This window comes from Lytechinus pictus, chromosome 7 (assembly GCF_037042905.1).
Source record: "Lytechinus pictus isolate F3 Inbred chromosome 7, Lp3.0, whole genome shotgun sequence".
NCBI lineage: Eukaryota > Metazoa > Echinodermata > Echinoidea > Temnopleuroida > Toxopneustidae > Lytechinus > Lytechinus pictus.
Genome location: NC_087251.1, coordinates 5,083,158 through 5,101,270, shown reverse-complemented (window position 1 = coordinate 5,101,270; position 18,113 = coordinate 5,083,158). Strand labels below are relative to the sequence as shown.

The following is an 18,113-nucleotide window of genomic DNA, read 5'->3' as shown; positions in this document are numbered from 1 at the left end:
TTCGTAATAATAATAAATATATTGACTGGGCTTCTTTCGGGTACATCAGAAATATTGACCATGCTAAGACCATATTGCACTCGTCTTTGACTCGTGCAATATGATCTTAGCTAGGTCAATACTTCTAATTTAGCCCTCAAGCCCAGTCAATATAATATAATTATCATACTTTATTTTATATTTTACAAGGAATAAGATGTCAAGCTAGCACATCAATGATGTGGAGCTCATCCGGCATCTCGCAACGAAATTGAACACAATTTTTATTTCAGCCCAGTTGACACTGTACATAGTGAATTATATTGGTGACATAAATTGAGGATATAGAATTGAAATTGATGAAGAAATGACATGGAAGCATTTTTTTTTATCTATGAATAAATTTCATATAAATTAAGCATAAATAATTTTCTAGTCAAAATTTCTTAACTCTGTGTAGAACCTTGGTGAACCTCATGTAGCTCTCAGATGGAACAAAAACAATCAAAATCAATCAACAAATAAATTAGTAATTTTATTGAGTTTTGAAAGTATATGAATAAATTAGCATATTTAATGAGTTTCAAAATTCTGTGTTGAAATTTTGTATCACCACCTCGAGCAAACAAAATTTAAATTGATCAACAAATGAAGAAGAAAAAACATATTTTGTGATTTATGAAAATTTTTTGCATAAATTAGCATAAATAATTTTCCAGACAAAATTTCAAAATTTTGAGTACAAATTTGGTGAACCTCATGCAGCTGTACCAGATGGAAGAAAAAAAATCAAAATCTGTCAACAAATAAAATTTAAATTGATCAACAAATGAAGAAGAAAAAACAAATTTTGTGATTTATGAAAATTTTTTGCATAAATTAGCATAAATAATTTTCCAGACAAAATTTCAAAATTTTGAGTACAAATTTGGTGACATCTTATTCCTTGTAAAATATAAAATAAAGTATGATAATTATATTATATTGACTGGGCTTGAGGGCTAAATTAGAAGTATTGACCTAGCTAAGATCATATTGCACGAGTCAAAGAAGAAGACGCATTTTCTGTGATTTATGAATAAATTTCGCATAAATTAGCATAAATAATTTTCTACTGAAAATTTCAAAATTCTGTGTAGAAGTTTGGTGAACCTCGTGAAGTTCTAACAGATGGAAGAAAAAAAATCAAAATCTGTCCACAAATAAAGAAGAAGAGGCATTTTCTGTGATTTCTGAATAAATTTTGCATAAATTAGCATAATTAATTTTCTACAGAAAATTTCAAAATTCTGTGTACAAGTTCGGTGAACCTCATAAAGTTCTACCAGATGGAAGAAAAAAAATCAAAATCGGTCAACAAATAAAGAAGAAGCATTTTATGTGAATTTTTTAAAATATGCATAAATTAATTTTGCATAAATTAGCATAAAAATTGTTCTGGTCAAAATTTCAAAATTCTATGTAGAAGTTTGGTGAACCTCATAAAGCTCTACCAGATGGAAGCAAAACATTCAAAATCGGTCAACAAATAAAGAAGAAGCATTTTTTGTGAATTTTTAAAAATATGCATAAATTAATTTTGCATAAATTAGCATAAAAATTGTTCTGGTCAAAATTTCAAAATTCTATGTAGAATTTTGGTGAACCTCATAAAGCTCTACCAGATGGAAGCAAAAAATTCTAAATCGGTCAACAAATAAAGAAGAAGCATTTTTTGTGAATTTTGAAAAATGCGCATAAATTAGCATATTTAATGAATTTCAAAATTCTGTGTAGAAGTTTTGAATCCCCCACCTAGTGCTATCATATAAAGCAAACAGAATTGAAATCAGACTTGAAATGGCGAAAAAGAAGCATTTTGAAATTGTGGACGGACGACAGACGACGGATGCCACGCCACGGCATAAGCTCATTTGGCCCTTAGGGCCGGATGAGCTAAAAAGGGAGCTGATTGTGTTGATGTCCAAATTGGGCAATGAGTGACTGCAAATCAAAAGAACAGATAAATATAAAATTCACCACAAAAAAAATAAAAAATAACTCTCACAGTCATTCCTCTAAATTTTTCTAAAACTATATATTTTTTCTTTTTCTTTTTTATTCATATAGTTAGTAGTTTAGGTGTTGTTTGTTTGGTGTTTTTTAATACTTTTCAACTATACTTTCAACTATCCCGCAACAAGGATCGGGACGTAAACAATCAGCCCTGCACATGACTATTGTTTACTTATAAGTCAAGCTGTCATGAGAATTTATTCAACCGTGAGTATTATGTCTTTTGGTTATCATTAGAACTTACTTAAGATAATTTCATATTCCAAAATGATAATTGTATTAGGTTTGAATATGAGACCTCAATATTTAATGAAGAAATGTTAGAAGATGGGTTACTTTACAATTTTACATGATCGAACAAGTGTAGATATAGGTTGAATAATTCATCACTGGTTGTGTTTTATGTACGTACACAATAATTGGAATAATTTGCATAGGAGCGCAGCCGGCATAGTTGCATAAGTGCGGATGAGCGTTTGGAATGCACACAGTCAATCACAGCGCTGCAAATTTTTTTTAATTTCTGATGAATTCATTTCTTTTTAAGTATTGATATGAATTGTTCTATAAATATTTCATTGCAAAAAGTTATATCCTTTGAGAACTTATCAACTTATTGAATGTTTTGTAGTAATGAACGAGAAATAGTGAATAAACTGGCTTCGATATAACACAGGTCAAATTTTCTATACATTATACCCTGCACGTAGACGTGTGTGTGCTATCCAAACTTGCTCGGCGCACCTACCTACCTACGTCCACAATTTGTGCATATATATAAGAGATGTTTAATAAGAGATGTTTTTAATTCTCTTGGAAACTGCATGCTCGGAAAATACTGAGATAGAAAAGAAATGAAAATAGACAAAAGCTCATGTGATCCATCACAGACTAAACACCATCCTGACGTAGAGGTCGAAATGGAAGAAATAAGCGAGAGCGGCGGCCGCTTTAATACTTTACAACTTTATTTGGATTCCCAAGGTCCTATTAATCATACTGGATGAATTTGAGGATAATTCACTTTGGTTTATCAGTCTACTTGCATCCACATACACATGAAATTAAATACAATAATACAACAATTAATACTAGAAAAATCTAATTATCAATATCAATTACCCGGTATTGTGTAAAAATAATTATTGTTAAAGCAGCAGAAAGTATTCATCAGGAACCTTTTACTAAAGGGACTGTCACACTTTGATGGGTGTTTCATAAAGCTGTTTGTAAAGTTATGAACAACTTTATGCACGATTCAAACATGTTCTTAGGTGCCAAGTGATATCTTATTTAGCCCAAGATAGGGTCATCAATCAATCGTAAAATCATCTGTAACTACGAACAGCTATATGAAACACCAACCTGGAGATTTATGCCTGTGTTTTTTTTCCTTTATTCATATTTATTTATGTCATTGGTATCTAGGTATTCCATTTTGATATCAAGAATAGCATTATCTTAACAATAAAAAATATGAATAATTCAGGTTCTTTATATGAAGAATCACTTGTTATCAAAATGTAATTCTCGATATCAATAAATGTGATTAAACAAGCTTGATGTAGCTTACATACGACAGCATATACTGGCTAGATGTTCAGGTGTGAAAGCCCTGTAAGATAAAATTCCGCATCAAAATATGTAAATTCCTGAAATGGGAATTACAACTCACATCTCCAAGCGCCCTCTCTAGAGCCGATGTGGTCATGAGTAAACTAATTGAAGGACCTCTCATATCTCCCTCCTTAAGAAGCCGCAATCCTTCAAGGAAAACCTACAGTAAAAAATTTATTCATCACCATGCATTATCAACAATGCTAAATTCACAAAATAGATAAGATCGCCTCAACAAATTATTTTTAAACAAATTCCTATGTACATGTATATGTAATGGTCAGCTGCGGCATAAAGCAACTAATACTGCCGTTAACCACAAATTCACACAAAACTTGTGCAAGAGGAACTGCAGTTAGTTTTGTAAAGTATGTAGCCAATATTTAGTCATTTTGACCTCTAAAAATAGTATGTCACTTCTCCTTTTTATTACTTATCTTGATAAGGGGGAAATTCACAGCATCTTTAGGCTTCACATTTGTTTTACAACTCACCATCTAAAACAAAACCGAAATCTTTTTTTTTCTTATTAGAAAAGCTTGTACACAGAATTGTTAAGACAATTTAAGCCATCATATAACATATACTGATAACACACTTACTTCAGGGGAACCTGTCCATTCAAACCATTCACTATATGTCTCCTGCAGGTCATATAGAGAGAGCGCCATCACATGTTCATGGATGTCCAGACAAAGTGGAGTAAGTTTACTCACGATGTCAATAAAATCTTTCTTGGTCTCCCAGGAATCTGAAAAGGTGTTGTACATTATTTCAAATTGTTGCAGAAGTTTAAAATAATAATAATGATGGTCATAATATAATTCAAAGTAATATTCAATTCAAACCAATTCTTTCCCTCTCTTTCTCTCGCTCGATCTCTGCTACTAAAAAAAAAATTATGCAACCAAATATGTGGAAATTCATTTTGATAGGAAAATTATTAGGACTTTCTAAATCATCAATACTCATATCCAACAGAAACAGTAATATCATTTCAAGAACAGTCATATGAATGCAGATAATATATAAGTTATGGTTCTTCAATGTCAGGCATTTTCTAGTCAAAGTTCAATATCTTATATCATTCACATTAGTCATAACATACAAATTTCACAATGCATTCAGATTCTTGAATAATGACAACAACTGGATGATATATTACATGTTTCATGAAAGTTCACTGCAGTTGTTGCTTATTATAAATAATTAAGATTATCACAGGCAACTTAATATAAGTTAGAGCCACATCTTTACTGCGCATATCCTGCAAACCTCTTTTTCATTGCCCATTCTCACATTTCATCATAGACAATTAAATGGGCTGCAGAGGAAAGCCTCATAATATGTTTTTGGTAGCATTCCCACAAAAAATCTCAACCTCATCTTTCCTGCAGCCCTACATTTGTCCACCATAAAAAAAATGTGAGAATTACCAATGAAAGGATGCTTACAGGATTCCTGTGGGAATCTACCTATACCATCCTGAAGAGCAAGTCTGTTCACAGAATCCCAATCTATAAGGCCATTGTCTAACAAACAAGGCTTTCCAGAAGATGATGTCCTCGTTCCAATCTCACAGATCAGATGATAGACTGAAGGTGATAGATATGTATCCTGTACAATATTTACATCATCTTGGATCAACAATGATGCTTCATTAGAATTTACAGACATCCTGGGATAGCACCATCTAATATGAAATGTGTAAAAGAAAGAGTTGCAAGAATTTCAAAGTATATAATGACATCTTTGACCTCACACACTATGAATCCACATACCAAAAGCTTATCAGATCATTGTCCATCCCTTATACATACATGAGCCAAGTTTGAAATGGAAATCTCACATAGTTCTTTAATTATCTAAAGAATGCAGGCCAGACTCGGGGAAATGATGGGAGAAAAGAGAAAGAGGTGAAAGAGGAAGAGGAGGAGCAAGAGGAATAAAATAAAAGAGATAAAAATATTAAACATCGGTGAAGAAAAGTCATTTGTCAAGTCAAGAACTTTCTAACACTGTTGCTCACTTCTGCACAAGAGGGTGGTAGTTCATGTAGACTCTATGCCATTATATCATGACATAGGATTTTACATTATGTTTAATAAAGGGCGGAATTAGAGAGCCAGCAAATATGATTTTGCCCTGTCAGATCAAAACACACAATAAAAAGGAAATCCTAATTTGATTAGCTCTGAGACTAAGTTTGAGATCAAGGCCGATTGTAATGTGACAGAAGTAAGGTATTATGGCACAGTTTAAGTTGGTAAGCAAAACTCAATTTATCTGAAAATTTGACATGAAAAGTTAAGTCCCTATTGTACTAACACTTCAAAGTCTCACTTTTCATTTTGACATGATTCAGACTCTTCCGAGGAACAAGTGCAGTACAGATCACATGCCACAGGCACAGTACACACAGGAGGCCAATGGCACATACGCATTTCTTAATCTTAGAGAAACATATGTGACACTCCCACCTTTGGAACTCTTGCTTATCCCTGTAAATCTCATACTCACGCCTGACTGTATCACAGCCTCCCAAAGGGCCACTTCCATTGACAAGTGGATACCCGGCGCGACCATGGGGTTTCGAAAAGCACCCTAAACAAGTATTTTCCATATTCTGAAAATGCACCCCTTAACAAGGATTGGCGTGTGAAATACAAAAAGACAAAAATCGATGAGCCCCGTCGGGGGTTAGCATTGTTAACCCCCTAATGGTGGCTGCATGATAGCGAGCCGTCTGTGTGAGAGTAGAAAAAAAAAATTAAATGTTAAAAAAATCCTCGAAACAGACGGCTGCCAGCTGTCTAGGCCTACCATAAGTATTTTCTCCCAATGGGAGCCTAATTTTCTACAACTTGCTCTGCTTTGTATTTAAGTTAGGCTCCTCACTTTTTTTACATTTTTGTTTGTTTGTAGTGTAGTGTAGACTAGAATCCAACGTTAGATTATAGGCCTAAGTGAGGGCCTACCACAACCATTTTCTCCCAATGGGAGCCTAAATTTCTACAAGCTCTGCTTTGTATTTAAGTTAGGCTCCTCACTTGTTTTACTTTTTTTTTTGTAGACGAGTGTAGTGTAACATGTAGACCAAAAGCTTCAGTCTCTGTATTTTGGTTGTTTCGCTGAACTACGTTGGCTCCACTCACCAATACATAGACTGAAGAGTTGTTGGCCCATACCTATAGACAACGTATAGTGAACTAATGTTTTATAGGTCGCGATTTAAAACTTTTTTTTTAAAGCGAAATTTACAGTTTCATGGTTTCCATTATCAGGGAAATATAAATAACGTAAGTAATTGCGTACCTTGGACCGGAGTTATTGAAAAAAAATCCTCTGGATGATTGAGAAATCTTTCATCTAAGACATTTTCACCTAAGCTGATGGTTTTTCTTGCAAGTGCGATCTTGAATGACGTCATTATCTTTATTAAAGGTCAAGTGCACCCCATAAAAATGGTAATTTTAATGAGTAGAGAAAAATCAAACAAGCATGACGCTGAAAATTTCATCAAAATCTGATGTAAAATAAGAAAGTTACAACAGTTTAAAGATTCGATTATTTTTCACATAACAGTTATATGCATACTTCAATGACATGCAAATGAGAGAGTTGATGATGTCACTCACTCACTATTTCTTTTGTTTTTTATTGTTTGAATTATACAATATTTCAATTTTTGCAGATTTGACAATGAGGACCAACTTGACAGAACCATCAAATGTTAAAACAATGGTAATACCACATGTTCAGGGAGGAATAAAACTTTGTTTTATAGGACAACAGGGAGAAAGTTGGAATATTTCATATTTCATATAATAAAATACAAAAGAAATAGTGAGTGATGTCATCAGTCCCTTCATTTGCATACGGATCAGGAAGTGAATATAACTGTTTTGTGAAATTAAGCGAAACTTTGAAATGTCATAACTTTCTTATTTCACATCTGATTTTGATGAAATCTTCAGTGTTATGCTTCTTGGATTTTTCTTCTTTTATTCAAGTCAACTTTTTGTTGGGGTGGACTTGTCCTTTAACTTTTTAATGTCTTGATATATATCGAATGTCGTCTGCTACCTGTGATCGTAGCGGTTTAGCTAGCATGTGGAGCAGATCGTATAATATCGAAAGCAATAACAATATCCCAATCGTAAATTATTGACGCCCTCTCCGTTGGTAAATACTTCATATTTTGGCTGCCATTTTGGGGGGTGATTCTCAAGACCAAGACAAGTAAACATCGGTAAAGTACTATTTTATCACATTTTAATCTCTTTTTTCAAATTTCTTAATTCTTCACATTCTCAAGACATTTAGGTAGTTTCTATATCCTTAGACTGTAAATTCAATTTAAAAAAAAAATATTGAAGTCTGGATAGTAGGATGGGGGGTCGGGTGTCCGGACACTTTATATTTTTGAAGCCTTCTTTTTTGTCTTAAGATTACACTAAAAATATGAATTCAATAGTTGTAATCATCCTCTATTTTGTTCTCTATAATATTTTCTCACATTTTGTACTAAAAATTGATGCAACTTCGCTTGTAATTTTTTCCAAATGACTTTCTAAAATTGATCGTCCGGACACACAACAACTGGGTATACTAGTCGACCGAATTGATGACCGTGATAACACATGCGAGCTCACACTAACGTACTACCGTCGGTGAATGGGGATTATAGTGACATGTCAGAAATTGATAAGGAAATCCCCAGAAACGACGGTTATTCCTGTCTATGTAACATGTAGACAGCTGGCAGCCGTCTGTTTCGAGGAGTTTTTCAACATTTTTTAATTTTTTTAATTTCTCCTCGTACACAGACGGCTCGCTATCATGCAGCCACCATTAGGGGGTGAACAATGCGAAATATCACCGACGGGGCACATCGATTTTTGTCTTTATTTCATAAATATATTGAAAAAGAATTGAACCAAAATAGAATTATTCTGTTTTGGCCTGAAATGCACCAAAACAGGGAAAAAAAAATTAAAAGGGGAAAAACAGTGACTTACTTCGGCTGTCACGCAACTTCACTTCCCCGTTTTATCTGAGCTTAAGTACATAAACATATGGCCATTGAGTCCCCTGTACAGATCGCGTTAGAACTTCGGTCTCTGTATTTGGTGAGTGGAGCCAACGTAGTTCAGCGGAACAACCAACATAACAGAGACCGAAGCTTTTGGTCTATGACTAGTACGTAACATGTTACTGCGGTACCTTATAGTTATATGTTACTTCTTAGATAGTTAATTTGATCATTGATACACTATGTTTACAAATACATTTGTTGGCATTATTATACAAATAATGCATGCAGCCGAGTGCGTTAGTGGAAATGCAGAGCACGCGAGGTTTCTTTAGATAGGTGCCGCACTGTGCACGAGCCGCTGGCGGCGTGTGCCCAGTGTGCACCATCTGAAGAAACCGAGCTTTCTCTGCATTTACTTTTACGCACGACAGAGCAAGTGCATTATTCGTTTTATAAAATAGCAACACAGAAACAAATTCTTAAAAAGTTACAGTACAGTTTTGTTGGACTTCTCCCGGGACTTCTACCGCATTGGTTTGCTTGAGCGTGCAATGTCAATTTTCGTTGCGCACCTTTTGCACTGCCATGCAGTGCACCAAAAAAGTTGGATGTCATGTGACGCGTATTGGCCAATCGCGATGCTTGAAATAATACACCTATTTTATAACGTGGTTTATGTCACCAGTCCATTCATTGCCGTTTATTTCGTCAGCGGTGGTGACATCTTTCCACTCCCATTGACTAGTCTTTGTATGGCAGTGTATCCTATTGCCGGACACCTTTATTTCAGTGCTTTAAAAATGACAACTAGAGGAAATACAATCAAGAAAAAATCACACTTGCTATTCCAAATATTATGAATATGATAAAATTATTTTATATTTACCAATCATTTTCTTTGCATCGCAGTTGCCGCATACCCCTCCACGAAAAACAATTATTTTCGTGCGCGACAAATTACATCATGATTCCGGACGCGCGCCGGACAGGTAAAGATATCCTTGATTATAATGATGTAAGAACAAATTTGTGTGATTTTTTTCTTCTTATTTCATATCATGAGTAAATTCTAGGTTTTTATATATCGAATCTGACCAGATGTTGGTAATAAATTCGTGTTTGATAACTTATTTATTTTTACTTGTTAGCTGCATGTTCCATGGCACTTTCCAATAATATATGCTCTCGTTCGTATCGTGATGCTCATCAAGTTCTATCGATGCGCTGCCGATCGACGGCTCTACTCACGGTAAACCTCGCGCACAGGTACCTCGAGAACTAGCCGTCGACGATCACCCACAATACACCACACCTCATTTGATCGAAGGAGTGGACGAGATTGAAATTCGGCAAATCAGGCCCATATTTCCGTTAGAAAATATATCAATTGTTAATGCAAAACTATATTTTAAGCATTTTCTGTCATTTTAGAGATAAATAAGGTAAAAGTTGGATTTTTTCGCCTTGTTTTTGCAATCTTGTTTTATGTATTGCTATGTGAAATTGAATTGCGGAAGTCTTACGGTACGAAATTGTTTTTGAACGCAGTAATATGCGTGTCCGGAATCATAATAGTGTCCGGCAATACAATACGTGACTAGGCCTAGGCCTATATAGTAACACAACGATCACACCCACACCGACACACACGACAAGAGAGGTGACAAATTTCACGATAAGGCCCATTTGTTATGTAAATTATGTTATTTGTTTTAAATGTGGAATAAATAAATAAATTTAAAAAACTATAAAAAAAAACTAACCACCGCCGATTTTGTCTTTGAAACACACCATGAAACTAAATGGCTGGGATCGTAGTTTATTAATATTATGATATCGAATTGCATAGGCCTACTGATAACTGTTTAATGACACATATAGAATACAGATTCGATACATATTCTTAAATAGATCTTAATAATTATTAAAATAATACTGATATAACAATTAATTACGTTTTTTTTAATCAATCTGGAAAGGTGACCTTGGCTTGACAGGCATTTACCGGTAGGTTCAATGCAAAAATTGTCGTCTGCGCTCATATCATGCATGCAGCGTTCCTTGTTTCAGAACACGAGAGGGCGACATAAATCTCTCTTTATTGGGTGATTTTTGTCGGCGGGTGCCGGACGCGACGCGTGCCGGACGCTCCTCTCTGGGCAAGCTCGACCATTGACATACTGATACGGTTCCTGAAGGGTGAGCCTTAAATATTGAATTCATAAATTCAAATGTGTGTGTGTGTGGTTTCTTTTACCTTGTACAATAATTCATAACCCGCTAATATACATGCAAAATCCCGAATAGGAATTCTGTATAATAAAAACTCCATTACTAAGTTTTGTATAATTTTATGCCTACTTCCAAGCTGTTATTTCCAAGGTATAGGCCTAATAATTGCCATTATTTTATTAGCTGTAGCCAGCTTCCTTTCAGATGGACATACGTGTTAAGGAATAAATACAACAACAGTCAGAAGACACCTGAGTCGATTATAGCACATTTATAAAGTTCTTGCTGAAGGAAATAATGACATAGCCATTTTACTATTTATACATATTATTATTTCAAAGAATGTCTAGAAGCTATGGAAATATCAGGTCCTCCAGAAAAGATAGATTTTATCAAAAACTGAATATTCATTTAAGTTTTTCAGTATTCAGTATTTTTCGGTATTTTCATAGCTTTTATACGTTCATTTTACTATTATTCTCTCTAACCTATATACTTTACTCATATTAAAGAGATATCATTCACTTCTAATGACTTGTTTTATGGCACTCCTCAACAACCTACACCGTTTTAGAGTTGTGTGCTCATCTGGGTCAATTAGTTGGCAAGACCAGGAAGCAAAAAAGAGGACTCACTCACCTTTACAAAACACAAAACTGTAATTCTAAGAGCGCCATCTCCGTACATGACATTGTTTGGGTTTTTTTAGTAGAAAATAGTTCGGTCTTAGAGAAAATAATTAGAAATTATAGAGGTTTTGCTCAATCGTCATGAATTCTAGTCGGGAGCTAGATTATCGTTCTAAAATTCGAAAGAATTGAAATAGGAAGTCATGAGCTTCCTAAGTATTTATGTCGATTATGTTATTTTCACATATGAGTAAACGAATTTGAAGTAAGCACTTATAATCTGTATACATGAGTAATAATATTAGTAAAATGTTGAAATTCAATAATTCAAATTCATATTCATTAATCACAATTAAAGATATGAATATAAAAAGCACTCTTCTCTATTTCAGCTGTATTTGTATTATATTTTGTTCATATAATAAACGTCGTTGTTTGCTAAATTAACAACGACAGGCGGACCCAGAATCTCAGAATTAAAGGAACATTATAGTTTTATATAATATTATATCTTTCTAAAAAATGAATCACTCCAAAATCGATGTATTTATTAAAAAAAAAGAATTATCGCCAGAAAATGAATACTGATGACAACCTGATTATTTCATTGTGCCTTAAAGGACAAGTCCACCCCAACGAAAAGTTAATTTGAATAAAAAGAGAAAAAATCAAACAAGCATAACACTGAGAATTTCATCAAAATCGGATGGAAAATAAGAAAGTTATGACATTTTAAATTTTCGCTTAATTTCACAAAACAGTTATATGCACATTCGGGGCGGTATGCAAATGAGGGTACTGATGACATCACTCACTCACTATTACTTTTGTATTTTATTATATGAAGAATGAAATATTCTAATTTTCTCCTCATTGTCCTGTGAAACAAAGTTATATTTTTCCCTGAACATGTGGAAATACCATTGTTTCAACATTTTATGGTTCACTCAAGTTGGTCCTTATTGTCAAATATGTAAAAATTGAAATGTTGTAGTTCAAACAATAAAAAACAAAGGAAATAGTGAGGTTTTTTTTTTTATATCAATTTTGTATTATCATAATTTTTTTTTTTCAATTTGTTTCCCCTCCACAGGGATTTTATTATTATTCAAAACATAACAAGATATCTTTTCAATGACAAATCAAATTAATAACAACGAAATACAATACAACAGTAATTGTAACAAATATATAAATTGAACTGTCAGGTTTACATAATAGTAAACAATTTAAGGAACAAGCAAGGAGTAAATGAACAATAATATTCATATGTATCATTGTACATGGAAAGGGAACTGAACAGATCACTTCATGTAAACATGGCACGTAATTGAAACCATTTCTTTGTAAACTTTACCATTTTACAATTTGACTCTGCGATATATTTTTCATTCTTGAAATAATTCTGAAGTGCAAATTTGATATTATCAAAAACAGGTAATTGATGTTTTACTCTGGAAGTATAGATCATCTGTCGTATCACTATCAATAAACAATTTAATGCATAATTACTTGAACCTCTTAAACCAAATAATTTTTCTTTATTAGAGAAAAAAATTCTATTTCCAGTTTTAAGAAATATCCATTGTTCAAACCTGTCCCATATATGTTTAATACATGTACATTCACAAAGTAGATGAGTAACTGTTTCACGGTGTACATTACAAAAAGTACATTCTTTTTGTTGAGCTAAATTAATTTTAAACAATATTTCATTTGTATATAAAATATGTTGCATTATTTTGAACTGAAACCAACGTAAATTCACATCGGTAGTACAACTGAATCCAATAGAGCAATACGATTGCCATTGCTTGTCATTCATATCGAATATACACTTCCACTTAAGGAAACTTTTACATTCCACTTTTCTTTTCTTTTTAAGAATCGTATAGATGTGTGAACAACCTTTATTATATTTCATAACAAGTGCTATTGTATCAGGGATAATAGGTTCTTGGAACTTGCTAAAGTGTGTGCCATTGCTAAAACCGTCTCTTATAGCATCACATAATCCACGGTAAAAAATAAAATTTATTTGAACATTGTATTTTTCCTTAAGGTCATTCAAAGAGAGGAAATTGCCATGTACATCTAAAATATCATTAACAAAACGAACACCCCTATTATTTAGAGATCTACTGTGAATTGAGCTATTACCTATTTTGATAAAATCATTGTTCCATAAGGGTTGGCAAGGTATATCATTACAGTGCATAGATAACAGTGTGCTATACGCTAAGAACATTTCTTTCCAAAAAGGATTTTTAATTTCGTGTGCCAGTCTAAAAAAATAGCTATTTCCCATATAAAGATCCAAGTTTTGCGTTTTTTATGCAAAAAAGACTGAAGAAGACAAATAATATTACCGTCAATGGAACCGTTTATCATTTTTTTCATCCAAGAAATTTTCAATGACTGGCAATGCAGATTTATGTCTATCATTTTTACTCCACCTTCAGAATAACTCTGAGACATTTGATTTCTACTTACTTTATCTGGTTTCTCTCCCCATATGAATCTATGAAATTGGGAATTTACATCTTTTAGAAATAACTCACTTGGATTCGGGAGAGAAAGAATTAAGTAGTTCAATTTAGACACAAACAATGACTTGACAACCGTAACTCTTCCAAGGACCGTCAGGTAACGTCTTAACCATGAAGTCATTTGACTTTTGATCTCTTTAAACTTTTCATTGTAATTATGCACCGTCATTTTCTGAAGATCTGTACAAAAATCTATACCTAAATATCTGAAGTATTCATCAAATACCCAATTCAAAATCCTATTGGCAAGAATACAGTCTTTCTTGTTCTTATATCCTCCAATCCATATTGCATGTGTCTTGGTTATATTAACAGTCAAACCTGATATTGTTTTATATTTTTCCAAGATGTCAAAAGCACTACTCAATTCTCTCTCTGAACCGTTTAATGTCAGAAGAGTGTCATCTGCATACTGTAATATTTTATGACATTTACCAGAGGGCATCCTCAAACCATCTATTGACGTTGATTGTCGGAACAAAACGCCAAGTATTTCAGCACATAATAGAAAAATATATGGAGACAATGGATCTCCTTGGCGACAGCCCCGCTCTATTGAAAATCTGGGAGACAGGTGTCCATTGATTAAAACACAAGATTGAGCATTTTCATAAAACACATCAAACCATTTAACAATGGTCGGACCAAATTTAAAGAAGTGTAGTACATTGCGAATAAAGTCTTGAGAAATTGAATCGAATGCCTTCTCAAAATCTATAAGTAACAATAAACCGGGAATATCGTTTAATTCAGTATATAATAATATATCATATAACAAGCGGATGTTTTCTCCGATAAAGCGTCCGGACATAAACCCTTTCTGATTCTCATGAATAAGAAGAGGGAGTACATTCTTCAATCTATTAGCTATACAAGTAGATCCTATTTTGTATACAACATTTAATAATGATATGGGTCTCCAATTTTTTAAATAGTGTCTATCTTTGCTTCCTTTGGGGATTAAAGTAATAACTCCTAACTTCTGTATGTAAGGCATACCAGATAAAAATGAAGAGTTTAAATATCTAACTAAAAATATATGGATTTCCTTCCAAAAATGTTTTAAAAATTCAACAGTGAATCCATCTAGACCAGGAGATTTATTGTTTTTCATATTTGTTAGGGCATAATAAACCTCGTCGGTGGAGAGCTCTCCTTCTAAATTCCGTGACATAGCATTTGTTAATTTATTTAGTTCATCTTTGTTTATCATTGCGTTTAAATCAATATTTATAACAGGGTGCCTTTCATATAGTTGTGAATAAAAAGAAACAATTTCTGATGTAATATCCTCATGTGTTGTTACTTCCTTATTTTCATTGGTAATCAATTTGCATATTCTTTTATTAACAACATTTTTCTTTTCTAAATTAAAAAAATATTTGGATGGTTTCTCTCCGAACTCCATCCATTTAGTTCTGGATCTCATCTTTATTTCTTCATTATTTTCTTTTCTCAATGACTCTAACTGAGCTTTCTTCTCATTCAGAACAGTTAACTCCCTTTCTATATTTGTATTTAAAACCAAATTCTTTTCTAAATTTACAATTTCTTTCTCTAAATCATTTTCTAGATTAACGGTTTTTTTCTTTTTTGCAGCAGCATATGAAATTGTTTCACCTCTAACAACTGTTAACAGCGTATCAAAAAACAGCTGATCGCTTACATTAAACTCATACCAAGGATTTTGACCATCTACTACATTTCCACCGAATCTTATCGGTCGGGTTGAGTAGGTATCAATTGTTTGTTGAATAATATTGATATAATTTTTTTTTTACAAACAAGTGCACACCTAGTTACCAATAATGCATATAGCATTTAAATTTATTTGAAAGCAGGATAAAAGAGCATTGTAGATTAAATGCCTTGCTCACGGGCATAGGTGCCGCGGCCGGGGATCGAACCCCGGACTTTCCATGTATAGCCAGGCGCCTTAGACCACTCGGCCACGGTGACGGACATCATCGATTTTCTCATTTGCATGTAACTAAACTGTGCATATAACTATTTTGTAAAAAGTAAGCGAAACTTTAAAATGTCACAACTTTCTTATTTTACATCCGATTTTGATGAAATTTTCAGCTTCATGCTTGTCTGATTTTTCCTTATCGATTCAAATCAATATTTTCCTGAAGTGGACTTGACCTTTAATAAGATTCCATCTTTTATGATTATGTTACTGCATTAACTTGTAAATGTTGTTGTTGTGTTTGTTGATGGTTTTATTATGTTTCTTCACTTCATCTATTTATTCTCTCATTTATTATTCTTTTATCAATAGCCATGTTAGTCAATTGATATTATGTAAAGAAGCGTTCATCTTCAATAAACCTGTTTGGACGATTTCCGTTAAACTGCTACTCACGATTTCATACATAAAGGTATATACTGTATTATCTGAATTCATATTGCGGTGATTTTTTTTCCTGAATGCTAAGAAAGTATGAATGCTTGTAAGCAAGCATGGGATTAAAGTCCTCTCCGAGGGACCTGGTAATGAGGATAAATGCCTTACCAAAGGGCAATAGCACACCAGGTGGGAATCAAACCCAGGCCACCGGGATTCGAATCCCCCGCTCTATACCGATTGAACTATCGCGCCTCCTCGAGACTGAAGATGATTGTCATATTTACCACTAAACACACCATGAAGTTATATACATGCATGTTGATTATTTTTATTGTAAATGTTTATGATTATGTACATATTTAAAGAATTCAATGTGGTAATCAAACATAGATTACTTACAAAGGTAAGTAATTCAATATTTACAAGATTCCAAAGCCCATATTATACTCATCTAATTTTATATAACTTTAAATAGGAAATGAAGGATACAATTTATTGTTGGGTAGTGCTGCAGTATCTGTCTAACTCATTGCGTTATCGCAAAAAAAAAATTAATGAAAATGGTTTGATTTGCCACACACAAAAATATAGAATATAATTGACAAAGCAGAAGGTCATAATATAAAAAATATATAGTTTGCAGTGATCTCTCAAAATGTTCAAAACAATTATTGTCTGATACAATCAAATTTCAATATTTACATAACCATGGGCGTCAATCGGTGGGGGACGGGGGGGACGTGTCCCCCCCATGATTTTTTCAGGGGGGGGGACACAATATCAAATGTCCCCCCCATGTTTTTGTCACAAAAGAAGTGTGACCATCTGGGGGGGGGGGGAATATGTGCATACCTTCTCAAGGAAATGAGAGTTGATTCCCTTAAAAAATATAAAGAAAAAAAAACAACTGTCATGTAACTTTTCGATGCATGCAATGAACGGTGGGTAAATTCGCATTCAAAAGCAGCGCAGCTAGCCGTCTATGAGCCGTTCCTGTACGTACGACGCCGGGGTACACGCGAGCACCCACATGGAGACCCGCACGTGCGTGGTGGGTTTTTTTCATGTGGGTATATGCACGGCATGACAGCATAGGCGGATCCAGGGGAGCCTGGCCCCCCCCCCCCCTATTGGCGGAGCAAAAAAAAAAAGAAAAACAAAGGGAAAGAAAGAAGAAAAGAGAAGAAGGGAAAAGAGAGGAGAAAAAAAGAAAGGGAAACATAAAAGGAGGAAGACGAGTGAATAAGATAAGGGGAAGACTTGGAAAGTAATGATAAAAAATCTTTCATGCCGGGATATAAAATTTTTGCTCGCGCTCGCATCGCCTTTTAGGTGATTTACATATCTTGCTCAATATGGAGCTTAAATATCAAATCTTGAAGTCAATATACAAAACATATTTCAGCTCGAAAATTTAACTTTCATTATTTTGTTTGATTTGCAAATTTGATTTTTAAAAAGTGTTCTGTAAAATGTTTGTTTTATGGTCTGAATATTAACATTTTCTGCCTGTGCTGCGCGCTCGCAAAATTTGATTTGTCAGGTACCTATTATTTTCCTGTATTCCATAAAGTTATCAAAATATCCCTATTCAGGTCAGATTGTGAAAACGTATCAGCTAGCGCTGCATGCTCGCATTTTGATTGGTGAATTATGTTTAT

General features: G+C 33.7%; 1 protein-coding gene across 4 annotated transcripts in view; it reads right to left on the bottom strand.

Annotated features, from left to right (window-relative positions):
• The window catches only part of LOC129265104 (endoplasmic reticulum membrane-associated RNA degradation protein-like), a 52,586-nt gene extending 41,829 nt beyond the window's left edge, over positions 1 to 10,757 (bottom strand). For 3 of the 4 annotated variants that reach the window (XM_064101733.1, XM_064101732.1, XM_054903095.2), the window contains exons 1-4: positions 10,645 to 10,757; positions 5,127 to 5,344; positions 4,254 to 4,402; positions 3,710 to 3,811 (exon numbers count right to left, since the gene is read on the bottom strand). In XM_064101733.1, coding sequence (XP_063957803.1) covers positions 3,710 to 3,811; positions 4,254 to 4,402; positions 5,127 to 5,328 — 453 coding nt within the window. In that variant the 5' untranslated portion in view covers positions 5,329 to 5,344; positions 10,645 to 10,757. Of the gene's footprint in view, positions 1 to 3,709; positions 3,812 to 4,253; positions 4,403 to 5,105; positions 5,345 to 10,644 lie in introns of all 4 variants that reach the window. The other variant, XM_064101731.1, reaches the window with a different exon arrangement.
• Between the last annotated feature and the right edge of the window lie 7,356 nt (positions 10,758 to 18,113).